Genomic DNA, 21185 nt, shown 5'->3' on the forward strand with positions numbered 1-21185 from the left:
CACCAGACGCGTCAGTATGTGCTCCCGTTTCAGCCGTCGCCCGATACGCCAAGGAATGCCGTCAATTAGCCCGAAAGTTCACCTCCGCTAACCAACAACGACAAAAAGCCAATCGGGATGGCGACGCTACGAATCCGAACTTCGCTCCCGGCACCCTTGTCTTGTTGTTCGTGCCTTCTACCACGCCTGGACTTTCGACAAAACTTCTCTCGCAGTATGATGGACCATACCTCATCGTCGAACGGACCTCTCTTATCAACTATGTCATAGAGCCGCTTACATCGACATCCGACAAGCACCGCCATGGATGGGATGTTGTTCACGTGCGCGGCCTGAAACAATTCTATGACCCGCTCGTCTCCACGGCATAAGTAGCCAGGATGGCTCCGCTTTTTCACCGGGGGTAACTGTAATGAAGAAGAAGAGCACAAGAACAAGGCCAGCCAGATCGTCTCTTCCATGCCTGCTGTGCAACCAGTGGGCCAGCCGATCGCCAGTGCTTGGCACGAGTGTGAGCCGTTCGGGCAACCAGCTGTTCCTGCTCTGCATACCCTGCCTCCTCGGTTACGAAGAGACGTTACCCTCGGAACTGTTCAGTGCACCCATTACAGGTAAAATTTCGGGGAGTGCCTCGCTTTGGGTATCTGTGTTCTCCGACAGCGTCATGTTGGACCAAGGAGCCGTTGGCGATTCCACTTTACATCTTAAGTGATCGGCATGGCAATACCTAAAAACCCCACCTACGCATACCAGCAACGTCACTTTTGTCACCTTCTTTACAATTATCCCTGGCCACCAATTCACCCTTTCGTTGCGAACAGTACAGACATATACCTCTTCGCCTTGCGTAAAGTCACAACTGTTACCCCTTCTTGCATCTGCAGTGAGCTTATTTTTTTCGCTTCTGTTTTTCCACCCTTTCAACCTGCATGGTTTCAGCATGGACAGTCTGGTTCGGACTTTTTGTCCGAGAAACAACTTGCAGGGTGCTGATTCTGTGAATGAGTGCGGTGTCGTCCTGTATGAAAACAAGAAATTATCAATGCGGTGTTGTAACCACCGCGTCCTTCCGGCACTTTCATCTTCTAGCTGTAATTTCAAGGTCCCCCTCTTCGTAGTCTACATCAACTGTTCCACTGTACCATTTGACTGAGGGTGATATGGGAGCGTGAAAAGTGACTTTACACCGTTTTGTTCCAAGAAGTGTTGAAATTCCCTGGATCTAAATTGTGGACATTTGTCAGTCACAACGACACTGGGCAGGCCATACGCCATAAAGCTGCTTTACTGCCTCCAACGTGGCCAAGGCTGATGTGCCGTGCATTACTTTTACCTCGAGCCATTTTGAGTATGCGTCTACCATCAGCAGCAATGATCCACTTCCGCAAAATCTAAATGAACCCTCTCCCAAGCGTTTGTAGCTATTGGCCATGGTTGCACCGGTACTGATTGCGCTGAATTCTGTACACTTTGACAGACCTTGCACGCTCGTACCATGTCTTCTAGTTCTGTATCAAGATTTGGCCACCTAATCCAACTACGTGCCAGCATATTGATTTTCGTCATTCCTTGGTGGCTCTCATGCAATAAAGACAGAACACTTGGCCCAAGTGCTTTCGGGATAACAACCCAACTTTTCCACAACAAACAACCCTGCTCTATCGACAAATCGTGTCGACGATTAAAATACGGGCATTATTGCTCTTCCGTTTCTTGAGGCCAACCGCGCCACGTCATGTCTACTACCGCTCTCAGAACCTCATCCCTGCTTGTTTCTTCATAAAGGGAACCTCTAATAGAGGCAAGAAAAAAATTTATTCCTTGTTCTCTGTAGTTGTTTCCAATGGAAGCCTCGATAAGCCATCTGCGTGGCCTACTTGTTGGCCCTTCTTGTACTTGATGACATACTGATAACAAGCCACGAAATTTTTCCATCGCTGCACTCTTGCTATCGCTACTTGACTTATCTCTTCGGATCAAACAACTGCATCAGCGGCTGACGATCAGTCACTATTTCGAACTGCCAACCGAACAAGTACTTATGAAACTTGACATTTATCAGTCTTGGAACGTATCCCATGCTTCCATGGTCTCTGCAACACCTGTTGGGTGCGTCTCATGCACTCATGTTCGATCTTTCCTGCTATGAGAAAATCATCAAGATAGCACACTGTGCCCTCCAAGCCAGCCAATACCCGATCCATTACTGACTGGAAATTGACAGGTGCGTTCGCGACACCAAACGGTAAACGCGTGAAACAGAAAAGGTCAAGGTATGTATTTATTGTCAGTAACTCTTGCGAAGGGTCATCCATTTGAAGTTGCAAGTATTCTTTAAATAAATCAAGCACACAGAAACAAGTTCCCCCTGCCAACGACGCCAATACATCACATCTTCTGGCATTGCCATTTGACGTCGTCCTCTTGTTCTCGGTTCATGTCTCGTCCCGGTAGCGTCTCCCTCGCATGGTTTTCCGCGGCTTCCATGGGCGTGGCGATTACACACGCCTTGTCCTAGTTTAGGCAATGGTAGTGGGTAGTGGGCAATCGTAATACAGGGGTTTAAAGGCACATGGTAGTCACCACAGAGCCTGACGGCTTCTCCATCACTCTTCAGAACTGCTACGACAGGGGCTGCCCATTGGCTTTCACGCACCGGGTACAACACACCGGCCAATTCCAACTCCTTCAACTCTTCTTCAACTTTGTCTTTCAGGGTGTTCGGCACTGGCCTGGCTTTACAGAATACAGGTTGCACTCCCTGCTTCAAAACAATGGAGCCCACAAACACCTTAATAGTTCCAATTGGGCCTGTGAACACATCGTTGTACTTATCTAGCAACCCCTCTTGTTTAGCGACTGTGTTCACTCACAAAACATGTGACCAGTTTAGGCGAATATGCTTCAACCAGTCTCGGCCAAGCAATGCTGGTACCATGCGCTCCTATTCATTTGCAGCTATCACGAGCGGCAGTCTAAAAGAATTGCTTTCATGAGTTACAGATACAGTGACACTGCCCTTCAAGGGAACGCTTGAGCCATTGTATGTCCTTAAGCGAAACTGCGCAGGCTGATATGGCAGATGTTCAAAATATTTCACAAATTCACTTTCAGGCATAATAGATACTGCTGATCCCGTGTCTATTTCCATGGCAATGGTTTGCCCATTTACATTCATATCAACTTTGTACGGCTCAACTCTTTCTCCTAGTGCATACAATTCTAAGCTAGACACGTCCTCTTCTGCGGTGAGATTGCTCTGCCTTCTCTTACACATAATAGCTAAATGTCCCATCTGGGAGCAACTGTAGCACCTTGCCTTGATGTGCCGACAGTCCTTCTGGTGGTGGCGACCCCCACAACGAAAACACGACCGCATCCTGTTTTTGTCAGCGGACCCTTTCCTTGCAGCTGCCGTACCACGTCGCCGACAGTCACTGGTTGATCACGTAGTCACGGCACTGTCGCAGCGTTGCCTCTTGACGTCGTCCTCTCGTTCTCGGGTCACGTCTTGTCCCGGTAGCACATCCCTCGCGTGGTCGTAGTCGCTACAGTGTTGCCTAGTCAATGCGCTGTCGCCGAGTTGCCACTTGACATCGTCCTCTTGTTCTCGGTTCACGTCTTGTCCCGGTAGCATCTCCCTCGCGTGGTTTTCCACGGCTTCCATGGACGTGCTGATTACACACACCTTGTCCCATGTTAGGCCTTTGTCGTCTTCAGCGGCCAAAAGCTTGCATCGAATAGCCACGCTGCGCACACCCACGATGAGCTGGTCTCTGAGCGCCTCAGTTAAAAACGTTCCAAACAAACAGTTCGTTGCCAACCGCTTCAATTCCACGATGAAGTCAACTGCCTCCCGGGGTCCTTGTGTGCATTTATGGAAGTTGTAACGCTCCATGACTATCGATCGCTTTGGTGCGTAATGGTTCAGAAGCGCCTGTTTTATCTCTTGATACGTCTTCTTTTCAGGAGCCTCTGGAAACATCGTTCTGCAAAGTGGCGTACGCGGTGTCACCCACTATCGTGATAAGAACATCCGTCTTGCTTTGTTCGTCCAGCTTCTTCACTCTTGCAAACGCCTCGAACCGCTCGAAGTAGATAGCCATGTTACCTGTCGTGGTACAGAATTCCATCAGGCGCCCGACAAACGGTTGGTGGCTAGAAGACGGTGGCAGATCGTTGTCCATGATTTCTATTGCTGCTTGCTGCATCATGGCCGGGGGTTCATCCCACCCTCGTCGCCATTATTAGAGAGACGACAGTTGTGCAAGAGGTTTATTGACGACGACTGGCCGGTACATCACATAACATCTGAAGACACGCCCCCCTGCTTGGGTAGGCTATTTATACTGTAGTGGTGGTGCTGGAGTGCTCATAAGCATGGCCACCTGCTCGTTCCAAGATACAACACACTCAATGAAAAATTCACAACAAAAAACTAAATACAGTCAGAGCTATAACAGTACCAATAGCACTCAAGTTGGGGCAGATTGCAAGTGTGAGTGCGCGCAACAGTTGGACATGGAGGGGCGGAGATGAGGCGACGAAAGAAGTGGCGTTGATCTCATTAAAAGGTCAACGTGGTTGACCAGTGCGCTAGCGGGCGACCAGAGCATAGCAGCTCCGACTTGGAGATGGGAAACAGGTGGCTTGGTGGTATGGGCAGATAGAGGCGACGTTTTGGCCAAGCAGCTGGGCGCAAATTTGGGCCCATAGCCCGACTGCTCGCACTCTGCCTGCCGGCGCAGAAGTTCGTCAGCCTCGGGTAGCAGTCCGTGCTCAGGATGAGTAGCAACATCTGGGAACGGGTTGGCAGTAGGCCCCAGTTGGCTGAAGCCCTGGAGGCTCGGGTCCGGAACTCCCAGTCCGGTGGCCGCTCTTCACCCTTGCAGCCTTCCTGTAACTCTCCTCCTCCTCTTCCAGCGTGCTTTGCTTTTCTGTCCCTCTGGTACATTGACTTCTTCTTGATTAATGATCCTTGGGGCCCAGTGTTCAGCAGCGATTGACCCATGAAAGCTCTGTGGACTTTCCCGATTGGAGCACTTTTCTCTTATTTTTGTTTTCCTATGTCACATTCTCCTGCCTGAAACTCTTCGATGTCGTCGTCTTTCACTTGGCACAGCATTCACCTCCATACAAGCAACCTTAGTTGTCCTCTTCTTTCTCTTCCACCTAGGCACTGTCTTGCGCACTTCAAACACCACAACCTTGCTACCCTGTCAGGACATATCTAGAGAAAGCTCTTGGAATCAACACATGTCAAGTGTCACACATGTGTAACTTAAATGGCAGCTTTTCTTAAAAGTACATTAGAAACTATTTTCAGTGACACATCTTTTGTGTGAGGTCATGTGAGGTAATTTCAAATTTTAGTGACCTACAGAAAACTGGGTGTGATATAAAAATGAAGGTATAAAAAAGATGCGGGAGATCCAGCAAGTTCAAATCTATATACAGCGAAGCTTTGTGTGAGTGCATAAAGGGTCAAAACACGAATTTGTGTTTATTGAATGTCTGCACAAAGGGACACGCAAGGCTTTATTCAGGCATTGTAGAGAGGCTAATACAATGCCATCACTGCTGTCACAAAGGCAAGCTTTCTGACTCTTTTCTTTCTTTCCCCCCCACGACTGGCGCTGTGGGGGCGAGTTCCATCTGGTGGTGGTGCAAGTAACCCGGTGGCATGCATGCTCCACTGTGATTGGTTGGCCTATATGGCAAGAAAACAGCCAAGCCACTGCATGCATGGTCATGAAACCTGGCAAAGTTCGCAAAGAAAAGCTTCTCTTTTAAAATTGTTCTCGCTCATCTACCCAAAAAAATTTGTCCCCACTGCTATCGGCAGGAAACTGTATTTGTGCCATGTGTGCTTGATTCCATAACTCACAGTCACTGGTTTTGAGTCATTTTTGAACTCTTGAACTCTTTATGTGGCCTACAGGCTAATTAGCCATCATTAACAGTTCGGAAGCTGGACATGGGCTGTGTCATCATGCAGAACAACTCAGCATGATATGCTGTTTTTGTGGAAGACAAATGGTCACTGCAGCTGTGTGAAGTACTTGTGCATTGTATAACAAATAGTTTTCATAATGAAACGCCTTAAGGCCATGGTTTGTAGTAATCCTTCTCAGAATAAAATTATTATTCTTGTCACATCTTGTCATCACAGGTTGTTAAGCAGAGAAGGAAGTTCCAGAGTAATAGACTGAATTAAGACTTCCTGTGCATAGTGAACATTAAAGTACTTAACATGATTATTTGCCATAGTAACAGAACAACATGCTAGTACATGTTCAGAAATGCAAAAATATACAATGCGTACAGAAATACAGAAATGTACAATGTGCAATATTGAACTTGAATGTAAAAGGAAATAAAAGTAAAACACGTTTAGCAATGGTACACATGCAGGAACCTGAATGCACCATAAAAATTCACGTAAGTAGAGAGTTTAAACATGCATTTACATTTGCAGTACACATAGTTAAACAAAAATGGAACAGATTAACAATTTGATTTCAGGGCACCTAATAAGAAATGTTCTAGTGTTGATTAAATCTGTGTCCATAAAAGGTAGTGCGTTCCACAATGAAATGGTTGCAAAGTGAGTAGTTTCTTTGCTGTAGTTTTCATTCTTTTTGCTCTTTGTCACTTGCTTGAGAGTAACTTACAGATTGGCCACTCGGTGGGATAAGAAGTGGAAATAATGAGGTTGGGAAGGGGGAATGAGTAAGGGAAGCTATTCGTCATTTCTGATCTCTTTAAATGAATTGTCTAATGCTATGTGAAATGTACACAGGAACAATGCAGTTTGGTGTTTTAAAGATGCAGTGGATCCAAAAGGAGAAAGCTCTTCCGCAACTGCATTCCACATAGGTTTGCGCTAGCCTCGTAGTACGCACTTTGGTAAGAATATGTACAGAGATATAATGTATTAGCACAGCCACTGCATGTATCGTTAGAAAAGTGAGCCCTCAACTGCATTGGCACTGATTACCACCTAAATGATCTAGTGCATGTGTATTCTTGATCACGTTTGTGCTGAACCCCATCTACAGCCTTCACTACTTTAAGTAGACAAAACAGCATCAAAGTACAAGTGTGTGCAAACGAAGACAGCCGAGAATGTCTTTAAACGTGTGCAGAACTATGACATCTCATATGATGCTGTAACTTGTGCTACCAATTTAAGTTTATATTAGTGGTCTGCATAGCAGTATGATTAAAGCAGCCTCCCGAAAAAGCGTCAAGAAACAACTGGTTTGAGTGACAAGGCAAACAGTACGATAAGGGTCACTTGCCCCTGTTGGCGCACGAAAACTGAAAGCAACTCGAAGAGCGGTCAGCGGAGCTAACTGTTTAGAGAAGAGTTTCGGTTCTTGGCTTAGGTTAGTTAACATTTTTTGTTCATTTGTAAATCGCAATTTCAACTTTCACACCTTCGCAATTGCAAATCACTACAACAAGGACGCGTTTACGCCAAACACTTTTAGTGGATCGTTAGTCGGTCATAATTGCATCATTGGTCTATTTGCAAGAAGCACACGTTTTTGTATTGCGTCAAGGGGCACCGAATACAATGTGTTTTTGTTTTCCTCGCTGTGAAAGCGCACATCAACACTCTGGAAGCCAATGTGGCAGTTGTTTCAGCAATGATGAACACGCTGATCTGGGTGGGCTGCGCTTACTCAGACATGCTGCAACACATGCAAAATGAGTGCCGATACAAGGAAAGCATGTATTTCGCTGTTCGGCATGGCTATGCCCAACGTATCTTAACATGAAACATGCAAAAACAAACTATGCACGTCAGACATACTTCGATAACAATACTGCCAGATCTGTCTAACATACCTGTATAGAAGTTGAAAAGAAACGAAATACGTCAAACATACTTCCATATTAACATTGCCGGATCCACCTAATGTACCTATAAAGAAGTTGGAGAGTTGGCAGACGTAGCTTTAGCCATAGCTTTCTTCGAATATATTCTATGTATATTTATATTCTATGATTATATATTTCGTGTGTTTCCGGAAACTATGCCACTATATTATTTCATCATGGTGTTAGTCATGGCAAATCAACTCAATGCACATTTTGCAAGCAAAGTACTAGTTCATTTCAATTCATTACCGTAAGTGCACATTAACTCATAGCACCACTTATGGCCTTGAATTTGAGCTTGTAGTATGCAATATTCATGATGGAAAAGTTTTTAGTGTTCTTTATGTTGAAAAGGAAGCCGGTACATTTCTAAATGCTATCAGATCTTTCTCAGTGAATCTCTTAACTGGACATTCCAAATACAATGCACTACACTGGCAATCGAATGCAGTAGTTGCCTCGTAGATGGTTATGAATTTTTTTCGATCACCATCAATATAACTTGTGCTGATAAGGTAAATAGACATCCAACAATTTTGTTCCAGTTTGAGAGGTGATTGTCAATGGGTTCAAGATGATTGAAAAAGCCAGCTGAGAGGCTTAACGAATCTTTGTACTCCCTTTAGAACTTGTTATCCACAAAATACATGCTAAAGTTCAGGCACACGTGATACCCTTGATTATGTTTGCTACAAATAGAACATCTCCAGCTGTAATTAAGTGACACAATGTTCTTTGTGGAAGAAGTAGGTACATTGCATAAGGTTAATTGCTTGTTGAAGTGTTGTAGCTGGAATTGATGCCACTGTTAAAAAGTATTTAGTAAAATGTACAACAGGCTTGGAACATGTGTTAAAAGTGAAAGTTATGGCGCTAAGCAGATGACGATGAAGTGAAAAACACAAATCACACATACAGGTGCTATATAACCCATAACAAAAACTTATTTTTAAAGTCGCGAATCGGCTAGGTCAGCCACAAGTTTGTGAATGTGTGCCTTGCATCCGATGCCACGGAACCAAACAAATAACCGTGTTTTACAATTCGAACAGAACTTCCTGCTGTCATAGCTATACAAATGTACAAGTGAATGGATCTGTCGTACTTCACTATGTCGTAGAGTAAAAAAGAGCATAAGGGCAAATTTACAACAGATTTGTTTCAATGTTGTTCGCGCTGTGATCAACATCACCACAGCAACAAAAAAGAGCTTCTTGGAAAGGGATAAGAAAGTACAGTTGGCTCGCACTAAGCAGAAGGAGACAACACTCACATCATTGGACGACATTCTGCCCATTGTGGTGGGACATTAGCCGTGGTTACAAAGAATGTGAGTGGAAAGGGACCACCACAGCTTGGGATGACCCAGTTGTCTCTCTTGCAATATAGCATACTGCCATGAAATTTTTCTGAGAAAGCTTTCTATGAGAGATATCTTGTATGTCTAAGCGATCATTTTCAACACACCAAAAATTGTTCCAGGGACGTTTTCAGGGGCCCTCAGAACTTGGAACATGGTAAAGTCACTTAGTTGCTGCACAATACGGTCACCAACATACGAACCGAACATTATTCGTCTACATGCAACGGGGTGCCCGTGATTTCACTTGAATGCCTGCCCTTTGTTTCAAACTTTCAAAACTTCTGCCACATTTGTTAGCGTTATGCAAGAGTAAATAAACACGATAGCTATTGAGGACATGTGAATAGTGTTGCGTGGATGTTTGTCCTTGAGATCACGGGGAGAATGCCAGGAAAGCGGCCATATTAGGAACGCAGTGCAATACTTTTTATTCCCGTTTTCTTGCAGGAAATGGAGCCAAAGCTGCGCTATGAGCGCATCCTCAACGACATGCCCGAAATCCTGCGCAGTGGTGCGGCCAGCTGTATTGCAGTGCACCCTAAGGTGAGGACAAGGCTCGGAATCCTTTAAAAAGCTGCACAGCACTTTTTGATGCTTGTGCAGAAGCCTATGCGATTACTACTATATTCAATGAAAACTTCACAATGAAGCAGAGGTACCTGCAAACAAAAATTACGTGATACACCTACTTTTTGTTCCTATGAACTTTAAGAAATTGTTTGCTTACGATTCACAGTGGCACAGAGGGGAAGTGCCCCTGCTTTTCTGGAGCAGTGAGCATACTGTGATCATGCACCACATGCGGAAACAGCCAAGGTCAACAGGTGCGGAGGCTAAGAAAACAACTTGCAGAGTATAAACCAGTAGTTTGGAAAGGGATTAGGAAAGAGGTTCCCCTTACCCTCCCCCACTTAATGCATCTGAGTGAAGCAGCCAGGACATATATAAACTATGGAAGGCCTAATGGACCTGATGGCTCCTTCGTATGAAGGCACATGCATGGTTGCAATTCCTTAAAAACCTTCCTTACTTGAGTGACAAGTTTCAGGACAGTACAGTGTCTGAGGCAATGCGGAGGGAGGTACACATACATTGAGGACAAAAAGGCAATGACCTGGTGAATGTATACATGCTCTTTCTGAGGAGGTACTTGCCACTGCAATCTTGACTTATCAGTAACGATCACCTGTTTGCTTCACTTGGCAACTTTCTTTTTTACCTTTCTGCTCATTTTTTTTTAATCAAGAGTTTATTGGTTGCCAAGTACAACAATTGATTGCTTACACAGGCTGCAGTGTTAAACTGCCTTTAATTATTCATCATTTATTTAAATGACAACACAATTTACAAGACATCTCCCACTGGCAGGATTTTTATTATTATTATTATTATTATTATTATTATTATTAGTAGTAGTAGTAGTAGTAGTAGTAGTAGTAGTAGTAGTAGTAGTAGTAGTAGTGCATTACATATAATTGTGACAAACAGTAGCGCTGACATGAGTACTGGAGCTGAATGTTACTCAGGGTGTCTACCAACTGGGATAACCGGGAATTCTCAGGGAATTCGAACAGTCTGGAAAAACTCAGGGAAAACTCAGGGAATTTGTGCTTCTATCAGAAAAAATTAACTGTAACTTTATTGAAAGGGAACGAAAGTCGTGTTAATGCTGGCTCCAGTAAGAGAGGAATCGCAACGAATCGTCATTGACGCCGTGTCATCGGCACGATGTATTGCCAGAGTAGTTAACGACCGATTTTCTAGACGCCCGATTTTTCGGACATGCCCGATAATTTGCACGGCTTTGCGGCACCACCACGTACTCCATATAGTCAATGTATATTGCCCTGACTGCAGGTCTGAAATGGCATTAATCAAAGCCGCCACCGCCGCTATTTTGATTATCTCGCCGCCTCGAACCGGCACTCTCGCACGCAGATCCGCTGGCAGCCGTAACCACCACCGCGGCAACGTTAGGCCTAGCTGCTTCTGTGTTCGCTATTAAGCTCCTTGCCGTGCGGTGCCGTGTTTTTCATTGAAAGAATTCGCCGTTATCACCAATAACAACGACTCCGCCTTTGTAATCCTCGCGATTGGCTTTGAAGCTCGCAGAGCACAGCGCGGATGTGTAATGTCAGTCTCCGAAAGTTAGCTTCGCCTCAGTACGTTAGTGTTAGGCGGTGAAACATAACATGTGTGGGAAGGGGCAATTGTCACGGGACACAGTATGTATTCCTTAATTATACACACGTGCACCCCCATCTCCTGTCACAGTACGAGCACCGATATGCATAGTAAGTGTACTGGCAGGCCTTAAGAGCTTTTTCGGGCGATTCAAAGGCGGCCTTACAATGCCTTCTGTCATCTCTTCGTCGCGTGGGAAGGGGCAATTGTCACAGGACACAGTATGTATTCCTTAATTATACACATGTGCACCCCCATCTCCTGTCACAGTACGAGCACCGATATGCCTATTAAGTGCAGTGGCAGGCCTTAAGAGCTTTTTTGGGCGATTCAAAGGCGGCCTTACAATGTCTTCTGTCATCTCTTCGTCGCGGGTCACGTGAACAACTCATGTCGGAGATACGAGAAATGCACCATCACATGATCACGAAAGGACACGACGTCGTGTTTCAGTGGCTGCCTGGTCATTGCGGTATCTCCAGCAACGACCTTGCTGACGAAGCTGCTAGGAAAGAAGGAGCAACCCTTGTTTCTATACCTTTATCGCGGACTGACGCAGCCCAACACTTAGGCAAGCTAGCGCACTCTTTGACATTGGAGAAGTGGCACACACCTGAATTCACTCAACATCAATTGCATTCCCTCGATCCCTTTATGCAACTGCGGCTGTTACCAGGTCTTCCACGAAATGAGGAAACACTGCTGTGCCGCTTACGTTTGGGCGTTGCATTCACCATTGCATATGCACTTTTGATTGGAATGGCTGATAGCGCCGAGTAAAATGCCTGCCATGTCGAGGAAACCATAGAACACCTACTGTGCTACTGCCCATCTTTTGAAGATGAAAGGCAAGACCTCTGCACAGCTCTCAATCAGCTAGATGGAAAGCCGTTCACCTTGAACAAGGTCTTGGGACCATGGCCTCGCATATCGCAGCTACGAAAGGCCACAAAAGCGCTGCTGCGATATTTGAAAGATACCAGATTGAGTCAGTGTCTGTGATCCGACTGAGTGACCGACTGATATCCCCAGTAGACTTTCTCTTTTAATCTTTCTGTCCCCCCTTTCCCTTTCCCCAGTGTAGGGTAGCCAACCGGGCTCAGTCCTGGTTAACCTCCCTACCTTTCATTTATCATTTTCTCTCTCTCTCTCTCTTTTTTTTTCGGGCGTGCCTGTGGCAATTTTAGCCTTTAAGGGCAGTTAAAGACAGGCATTCATTACTTTTGGACTGCCCGATTTTCGGATGTTTTTGCGGCCCCTAGGGAATCCGAAAAATTGGGACGTTGACTGTACAACTGACCAAGAGGATGCTTCAGATGATCCATGGGGTGAAAGCGTGGTGGAAGGAGGATGAGAACAGAAAGGACCGATGCACTGAGGAATTAACGGGAAAGGAAGGGTGCCGCCGCCTTTTTGAAGGAGCTTGAGCTAAAGAAACTAAGTGTTGGCTGACGCTGAGATACAGGTGTCTCTCATCCAAACCAAAATAAACTGTTTTAAGCAGTGAAACCCAACACTGAGATGTTGTGTACGGGCTGAGAGTATGTCATGGCAGTTGAGGTTGACTTCCCAGCTGCTGAGAGAGAACCTTAGTTGTGACAAAGTTCAGGGCCTCATACAGATGAGCTTGCTATCAGTTGATAGAAATAGCTCATATTAAAAAATATTTACTTATGTATGCATCTCTTTTTCATTCGTATTTGAGAATGTTCGACTCAATTTGGAATGGGCTTTACCATTTCTTTCGCGGTGCATTTTACTAACACCTACCTTCTGTTTTCTTTTTAAATAAAATAGATATTAATCCTTACCATTCAAACTGGATTAAGTCATTTCTTTTTTTTTTTCAACATGCTTACTAAAGAGTGACAGCATCGGGCAACGTGGTGTCAGCCTGTCTTGACATAAAACAATGTTCTGGCTCATTCAGGGAATTTTGCAAAGGCACTCAGGGAAAACCTGGAAAACCTGGAAAACTCAGGGAATTTGGAAATGTCAACTTGGTAGACAGCCTGGTTACTCCCCTGCATGCAGGGGGGGGGGGGGGGGTGTCCTGCAGGCTGTTGCCACTTTGTGTGAAATTTTTCCTCATAGGGAAAAGACATCGGACGTGCGAGAGAATTCATCCATTCTTTCATTCAGTATTAGTACTGGAGGAGGTCCCAGAGTTGCAAGAGTGTCAGAGTAACTTGCTATGAGTATTAACAACATAAGAATTGACGCATTGTTGGCAACACAGCAGTGATGACAAAGGAAAAAGGAATAACTCAATAAGTAATTAGGAACACCAGATGTTTGCAATATATGAAGAGTAAGAGCAGTACAGAGAAATAAAGCACACAGCTGAATGTGCATGCAAAATTTCATTTTTACAGAAATTTATTGTCGCTATACCTTTAAGTAACGATGGAAATTGGGTTTAGTGACATGGAAAGGAATTGCAGAAGACGTGCATGATTTGTGGAAGCAGCGGCACATGACTTAAGAGTCCCATTGCAGACGTCATGATTAATTACACAAGTACGGCATCATTATGAATGATGTGCAAAAGAATGAAAGCACAAGAAAGAATGACAAGGATGCTGCACTGTCTCATTGTCATTCTTTGCTTGTGTCCTGGTTCTTTTGTACATCGTTTATAGTGAATCCATTCTGACTTGCGCAACTTGCAATCATTCCACAGGTATGGCATGTTATGCTATTCTTTCAGTCATGTACTGACATGCACACCATGTTGTCCGTTTAACCTAATCACTCAGTAGTCTCGCTCATATGGCAGCTTCTCCACTGCTGTGAAAACTTGCAGTCCATAATCTTTGTTTAATTATATAGGCTTTGTCTGTAAAGTAATGAGACTGCCTGTTGCGCAGCGCTGCAGTCACCGGTAGTGTGCTCCCCGGAAGTGGGATTTGTGGTGGGGGTTTGAAGCTGAGTAACGCACTGGGAGGCATGCACATCCGAGCTTTGACTCAGTGAGGATCTGAAGTGGCACAAGCTGTTTTCGAGTTTATGTCACGGCAGAAAATGACAAAAATGGAGGTTTCGCTGGAGCAGCAGTACACGATTAAATTTTACTTTCACCTGGGAAAAACTGCTTCTGAGATGCTTGCCTTGGTTAAGGAGGCTTACAAAGAGGACGCCCTGTCAAGGTCTCAGGTTTTTCAGTGGTTCAGTGAGTTCAAGAACAGAGGGAACACCATTAAAGACATGGAGTGATCCGGATGCACTTCAATGAGTTGTTTGGATGAAAATGTGGCAAAAGTAAAAAATATCCCGTATTCCGAGTGTTTGAGTATCACATTTTTCGTCAGAAGTCCTCAGCATGTGCAAAACAACAATTCACAAAATTATTTCTGAAAATTTGAACATGAAGGTTTTTTCGAGTTGGTGCCAAAGTGTTGAATGATGAACAAAAACAAAGACGAGTTGATGTGTCCCGTGAGATGTTGGCGCAGATAAAAAGGGAATGGTACTTTTTAGATAGTGTAATAACAGGCGGCGAATCATGGGCATTCCAGTACGACCCCATAACCAAGCCCCAAAGTTCGGAAGCCCCAAAGTTCAGTGAAGAAGAAACTAGGAATTGGCAAGAATCAGATGTATGCGTTAAGAGACAAAGCCGGCAATATCATTACTAATATGGATGAGATAGTTCAAGTGGCTGAGGAGTTCTATAGAGATTTATACAGTACCAGTGGCATCCACGACGATAATGGAAGAGAAAATAGTCTAGAGGAATTCGAAATCCCGAAGGTAACGCCGGAAGAAGTAAAGAAAGCCTTAGGAGATATGCAAAGGGGGAAGGCAGCTGGGGAGGATCAGGTAACAGCAGATTTGTTGAAGGATGGTGGACAGATTGTTATAGAGAAACTGGCCACCCTGTATACGCAATGCCTCATGACCTCGAGCGTACCGGAATCTTGGAAGAACGCTAACATAATCCTAATCCATAAGAAAGGGTACGCCAAAGACTTGAAAAATTATAGACCGATCAGCTTACTGTCCATTGCCTACAAAGTATTTACTAAGGTAATTGCAAATAGAATCAGGAACACCTTAGACTTCTGTCAACCAAAGGACCAGGCAGGATTCCGTAAAGGCTACTCAACAATAGACCATATTCACACTATCAATCAAGTGATAGAGAAATGTGCAGAATATAACCAACCCTTATATATAGCTTTCATTGATTACGAGAAAGCGTTTGATTCAGTCGAAACCTCAGCAGTCATGGAGGCATTACGGAATCAGGGTGTAGATGAGCCATATGTAAAGATACTGGAAGATATCTATAGCGGCTCCACAGCCACTGTAGTCCTCCATAAAGCAAGCAACAAAATCCCAATAAAGAAAGGTGTCAGGCAGGGAGATACGATATCTCCAATGCTATTCACAGCGTGTTTACAGGAGGTATTCAGAGACCTGGATTGGGAAGAATTGGGGATAAAAGTTAATGGAGAATACCTTAGTAACTTGCGATTCGCTGATGATATTGCCTTGCTTAGTAACTCAGGGGACCAATTGCAATGCATGCTCACTGACCTGGAGAGGCAAAGCAGAAGAGTGGGTCTAAAAATTAATCTGCAGAAAACTAAAGTAATGCTTAACAGTCTCGGGAGAGAACAGCAATTTACAATAGGCAGCAAGGCACTGGAAGTCGTAAGGGAATACATCTACTTAGGGCAGGTAGTGACGGCCGATCCGGATCATGAGACGGAAATAATCAGAAGAATAAGAATGGGCTGGGGTGCGTTTGGCAGGCATTCCCAAATCATGAACAGCAGGTTGCCATTATCCCTCAAGAGAAAATTATATAATAGCTGTGTCTTACCAGTACTCACCTACGGGGCAGAAACCTGGAGGCTTACTAAAAGGGTTCTACTCAAATTGAGAACGACACAACGGGCTATGGAAAGAAGAATGATAGGTGTAACGTTAAGGGATAAGAAAAGAGCAGATTGGGTGAGGGAACAAACGCGAGTTAATGACATCTTAGTTGAAATCAAGAAAAAGAAATGGGCATGGGCAGGACATGTAATGAGGAGGGAAGATAACCGATGGTCATTAAGGGTTACGGACTGGACCCCAAGGGAAGGGAAGCGTAGCAGGGGGTGGCATAAAGTTAGGTGGGCGGATGAGATTAAGAAGTTTGCAGGGACGGCATGGCCACAATTAGTACATGACCGGGGTTGTTGGAAAAGTATGGGAGAGGCCTTTGCCCTGCAGTGGGCGTAACCAGGCTGATGATGATGATGATGATGATGATGATGAAAGTTCGGAGTGGCACACCACGAACTCCCCATGCACCAAGAAAGCAAGAATGTCGAAGTCCAAGGTAAAGACATTGTCCATTGCCTTTTTTGACAAGAGTGGAGTGGTCCACAAAAAATTTATACCTCTGAGACGAACCATCAACGACGTGTTCTACTAAGAAGTCCTTGAGTGCCTTCACAGAGCTATCAAACGGAAATGATTGGAGATTGCCAATTGCTGGAAGCGCCACCACAACAATGTTCCAGCCTCCACCACCTTCGTTGTGACCGCCTACCTGGTCTGGATAAGGGTTGTACCCTGGCACAGCCGTCGTAGAACCCTGATGTGAGCCCGACAAAATTTTTCCCATTCCCAAAGCTCAGGAGAGGCTAAAGGGTCATTGTTTCAATGATGTTCCCACCATTCAACGTCTCCAATGTCCAATGTCACAGAGTCTCTGAAAGAGGTTATAGCAGCTGACTTCCAGAGAGTCTTTACAGCGTGGGAATCGTGCTGATGGCAGTGTATCAACATCCGATCGGATCAATAAATTCTTTTTACCAGACCCAGCCTCATTGCTTTGCGGACAAACTCTGCATTCAAGGTGATATACCGTAAAAAATGATACTCGTAGCAGTGTGAGGCACGAAGACAGCAGGATTAGAGAGCAGGTACGTGTAGCTGATATTCTATTTGGGATTAACCCCTTAACTGCCTTGACAAGTTCTGAAAGCATTTTTACAAGTAAAAAAAGGAGAGAGAGACTGGTGAAAGTCATTGTGTAATATTACCTTGTCATAATTACAAAAAACTGAACACATAAACGTATGCAAAAATTGCCAAAAAGTTCATGATGAGTTAACTTGTCATCAGCATCAGAGGATGCTCGTTGTGATAGCGAGTTATCTCGTAATCGGCAGTTAAGGGGGTAATAGAAAAACTGAACTTGAAAAGGATGTGTTATCCGCAACCCAGGTCATAACATATTAGAGTACCGTAGACCTCCATTAAGTTGTTCATGCCGGGACCAACAAAAATGGTCTTAACTATCCAGCGGGTCAAATTAAGCAAAAGAAAAAATGACGAAACGCGCTGTTAAGTCACTTCGCAGTATTTGCGTTTAAATTTAGCTTCGCCACAGTATAGCCATGTTATGCAGTGAAGCATACCAAGTGGGGAAAGGCGCTGTGATTTCGAAACGTATACTATGTCCGTGACAGTGGCCCCTTTCTATTCTTGATATACTTAACCGCAATAAATTATATATGTTTGGCCGCATAATGCGGATGTACTGCGGTGAAGCTAAGTCAAGTTCGAATTATTCGGCGAAGGCTAATTTTGAGATAGAAATAACGCAAGTTTGGGTCCATAGAAATGTATGGGTGCTGGCCGGGACCTTCGGTCGGAATTTAATTAACTGAAAACTGTATTAACTGAAGTAGAATTAACAGTAGTCTGTGGCGTAATAACAGGGAGTAGAAATTTTGTTGGGGCAAGGATGTTGGTGGGTTAGGTGGTATGATCAAATTTGGAAATTGGCAGGCCTAGTGTGGTGACAGCTCGTGCAAAGCAGGGATAATTGGAGATAGCCTAGAGAGCCCTTTGGAGAGACATATGTACTAGGCTGATGATGGGGGTGCTACTGCAGACGATGTTTCCTTGGTGTGGCTGTGTGCCTAATAACCACATCATGGTTTTGGCATGTAAAACCCTACATTTGTCTGTATGTGTGGCTGTGTAAATATTCTTGTAAAACTGACCTACACTGGCCTGCTGTGTAGATAAAACATAGAAGTACATCGTGCCTAGAACAAAAATCAGGACATCTTCAAAGGGAAACGCCTACAGGAAAAAAGACGAGCTCATAATTGTCATTGAAAAGCCAAGCAATTGATGCAAGTTGTTTTTCACAGCTGCTGCGAAAATTGTGACTGCTGTCCTTACCACGAAAATTTTGTGTCATTGTTTTTTAAACCAATGGTAAGGTGTTTCTTAATTTCAATTCTAATAACTAACCCTAATTGTCGGCAAAAAATCAAATTACAGCATTCATAAAATGATATCTTTTTAATTGCTCATTTGGATAGCAAATTTTCTGAAGATTTGAAGTATATATGACATGGGGGTAGTCAATTCATAACTTGTATCTGAAAATATGAAATAACAAGAACCATTTATGTTGACTAGAAATGTCGGAGTGAATATGGGTGCAGTTCTGTTGCAACCGCTTGATGATACAGGTACATCTTAGCGCAAACATTTCATCATCACCACCACCACCACCACCACCACCACCACCACCACCACCACCACCACCACCACCACCACCACCACCACCACCACCACCACCACCACCACCACCACCACCATCATCATCATCATCATCATCATCATCATCATCATCATCATCATCATTTATTATTCCCTTAAAGGCCCCATGTGGGGTATTACATAAGGGGGCGAGGAAAAACACTAATACAAACATCGAAGGAATGGTCATGTACAAAGCAACAAACAGCAACAACTGAAAAGACACTAAAAAAAAAAACTGGTTTTTGCATAATTAGTTGCAAATAGGGTTGGTTAGTAACTCTCGAAATTTCGAAGGGTTTCGCTCGTGTTTAGTCTGACACTAGCTGCAATAACTTTCATTTCTGACATTTAAGATTATTTGGGAATGCTTCGCAAAGACAAACTGCCAAACCCATCCTTAAAACTTGGCTGCATCGGTGTAAAAGAGCTGCATCGTTGTAAAAGATTGGCATTGTTAAATTTTCAGTTCATAGCACTTGGCATGCACTCTGGTGTGGTGTACATCCTGGACCACCAGGGCAACAACATTCGCAACAAAGAGCTCCAGCTGGTAAGTGCCATTGTCCATCACTTGTTGTGTTCTCACATGACCTGCTAACATTTTGTTTTGCCTGCTGGCATGGTTACATATTTCCTGTGCAGTCTAAACAAAAATTCAAAGGACACTTAAGAGTAAAATAATTTGAGCCATATTAGTAAATTATCATTCTGTAGTTATGAAAAAGCCTCTCTTACCTGGAGGAGAGGCTCGATCCAGAAAAGATGCAAAAGCTAAAAACAAGTGGAAATGCCACCTTGAAGCTCCCACATCAACTCCTCATAGATTTTGTGTGGTGCCCGCTCGGGCCTAGTGAAATTCTTATTGGTCAAGATAGGTTGCGTTGTATTCTAAAAGAGTGAAAGACAGGACACATGACGCTTTGACGCCCAAATTCAAAAAACTACTTTGAAATCTGTGATGTCACACTGGTGAACCGGCACTGGGGCTTTGGTGTGAAATTTGAAAAAGTCAACTTTGACCTTCATTTTCTTTCCATATGATCAACCCATTACTGCAAGGTTAGTGAGGGTTTAGCGTGCGGCTTCAAATCAAAATACGGCTTACATTCAGCTGTAGCAGAAGCTGTCTTTCTATTGTGGCCTTCACACGACAACCGACAGCCACACTTTTTAACAGATATTGTTACTACTGTTTCAATTGCCATGTGTAGTGCACGTTAGTGCACCGCTTGTAGCTATATCTTCTGACACTTTCTTCAACCACAATGCCTGAGAAAGGTTGTTGTGTCGTTCTCGCAGAAAGGGGAAAGAAAGTGAGTATATGCTGACAACTTTGGTGCGGATGACTTTTTGCCTGCTGATAGGTAGAACATGTATGTCCATTGCAATTATAGTTGTCTGTGCTCCAGTTGACATCAGATTCTCAATATGGCTCCACCAGTGCTGCTGTGTACATCTGTTTCCAGTGTCCCAGAATTCAGTGACCTATAACATATTTTTTATGTAGGTAAAAACTCCAGTGAGTTTCTCTTGTGACCTAGTTTAAATGAAATGCCCCGGAAGAAAGTAGGTCATGCCAGGCGTGGAGCGTGAAATTCAAAAAATGAATGTTCTGCCTTCATGTCTTCCGTGAATAATGAGTTTCTTTTGTTCACCATATATGTATGAGCATTGCTTTGAGGGAACATTGTGCTAGTCTGAACTGGCTCAGTGTTCCTCCCTAACTTCTCTTTGATCCAAGTGCTAACACATTCAAGGGGAAGCTTTAGCTCAGGAATTCCTATCTAATGCATGGGAAATCATTTTTTTTTTCTCGGCAACCAATGCACCAAACTTTATGAGGTTTGTTGCATATAAAAGTCAATGTTAAGATCTAGTAATTGTAGGAAGCTAATTCTTTATTTAAACTGTCAATTTTTTAGCATTGAAAAAACAACTAAATTACCAAGTTTTCAACTCTCTAACTCAGGAATAATAATGATAGTATATCAAAATTCGGTAAAGTGCACCTATTAAGAAACTTGAAGCGTATAACCATGATGTATTATATGCTGCTCTCAAATAGCATGGCTAATTTGTGAGAACTTTTGCAAAACACCTATAAGCATTGCAACAATTTCACATCAGCTGTAAACTAGTACATCAAATTTGTTCACTTGGGAGTCTTTAACAGTTCCAGTTT

General features: G+C 43.9%; 1 protein-coding gene across 1 annotated transcript in view; it reads left to right on the top strand.

Moving 5' to 3' along the window:
* lt (vacuolar protein sorting-associated protein light) overlaps window positions 1-21185 on the top strand; it is a 214925-nt gene that overhangs the window by 16894 nt on the left and 176846 nt on the right. Inside the window, exons 3-4 of the mRNA XM_075682740.1 lie at window positions 9701-9796; window positions 19470-19553. Coding sequence (XP_075538855.1) covers window positions 9701-9796; window positions 19470-19553 — 180 coding nt within the window. The remainder of the gene's footprint in view (window positions 1-9700; window positions 9797-19469; window positions 19554-21185) is intronic.

Source organism: Dermacentor variabilis, chromosome 2 (genome assembly GCF_050947875.1).
Source record: "Dermacentor variabilis isolate Ectoservices chromosome 2, ASM5094787v1, whole genome shotgun sequence".
Taxonomy (NCBI): Eukaryota; Metazoa; Arthropoda; class Arachnida; order Ixodida; family Ixodidae; genus Dermacentor; species Dermacentor variabilis.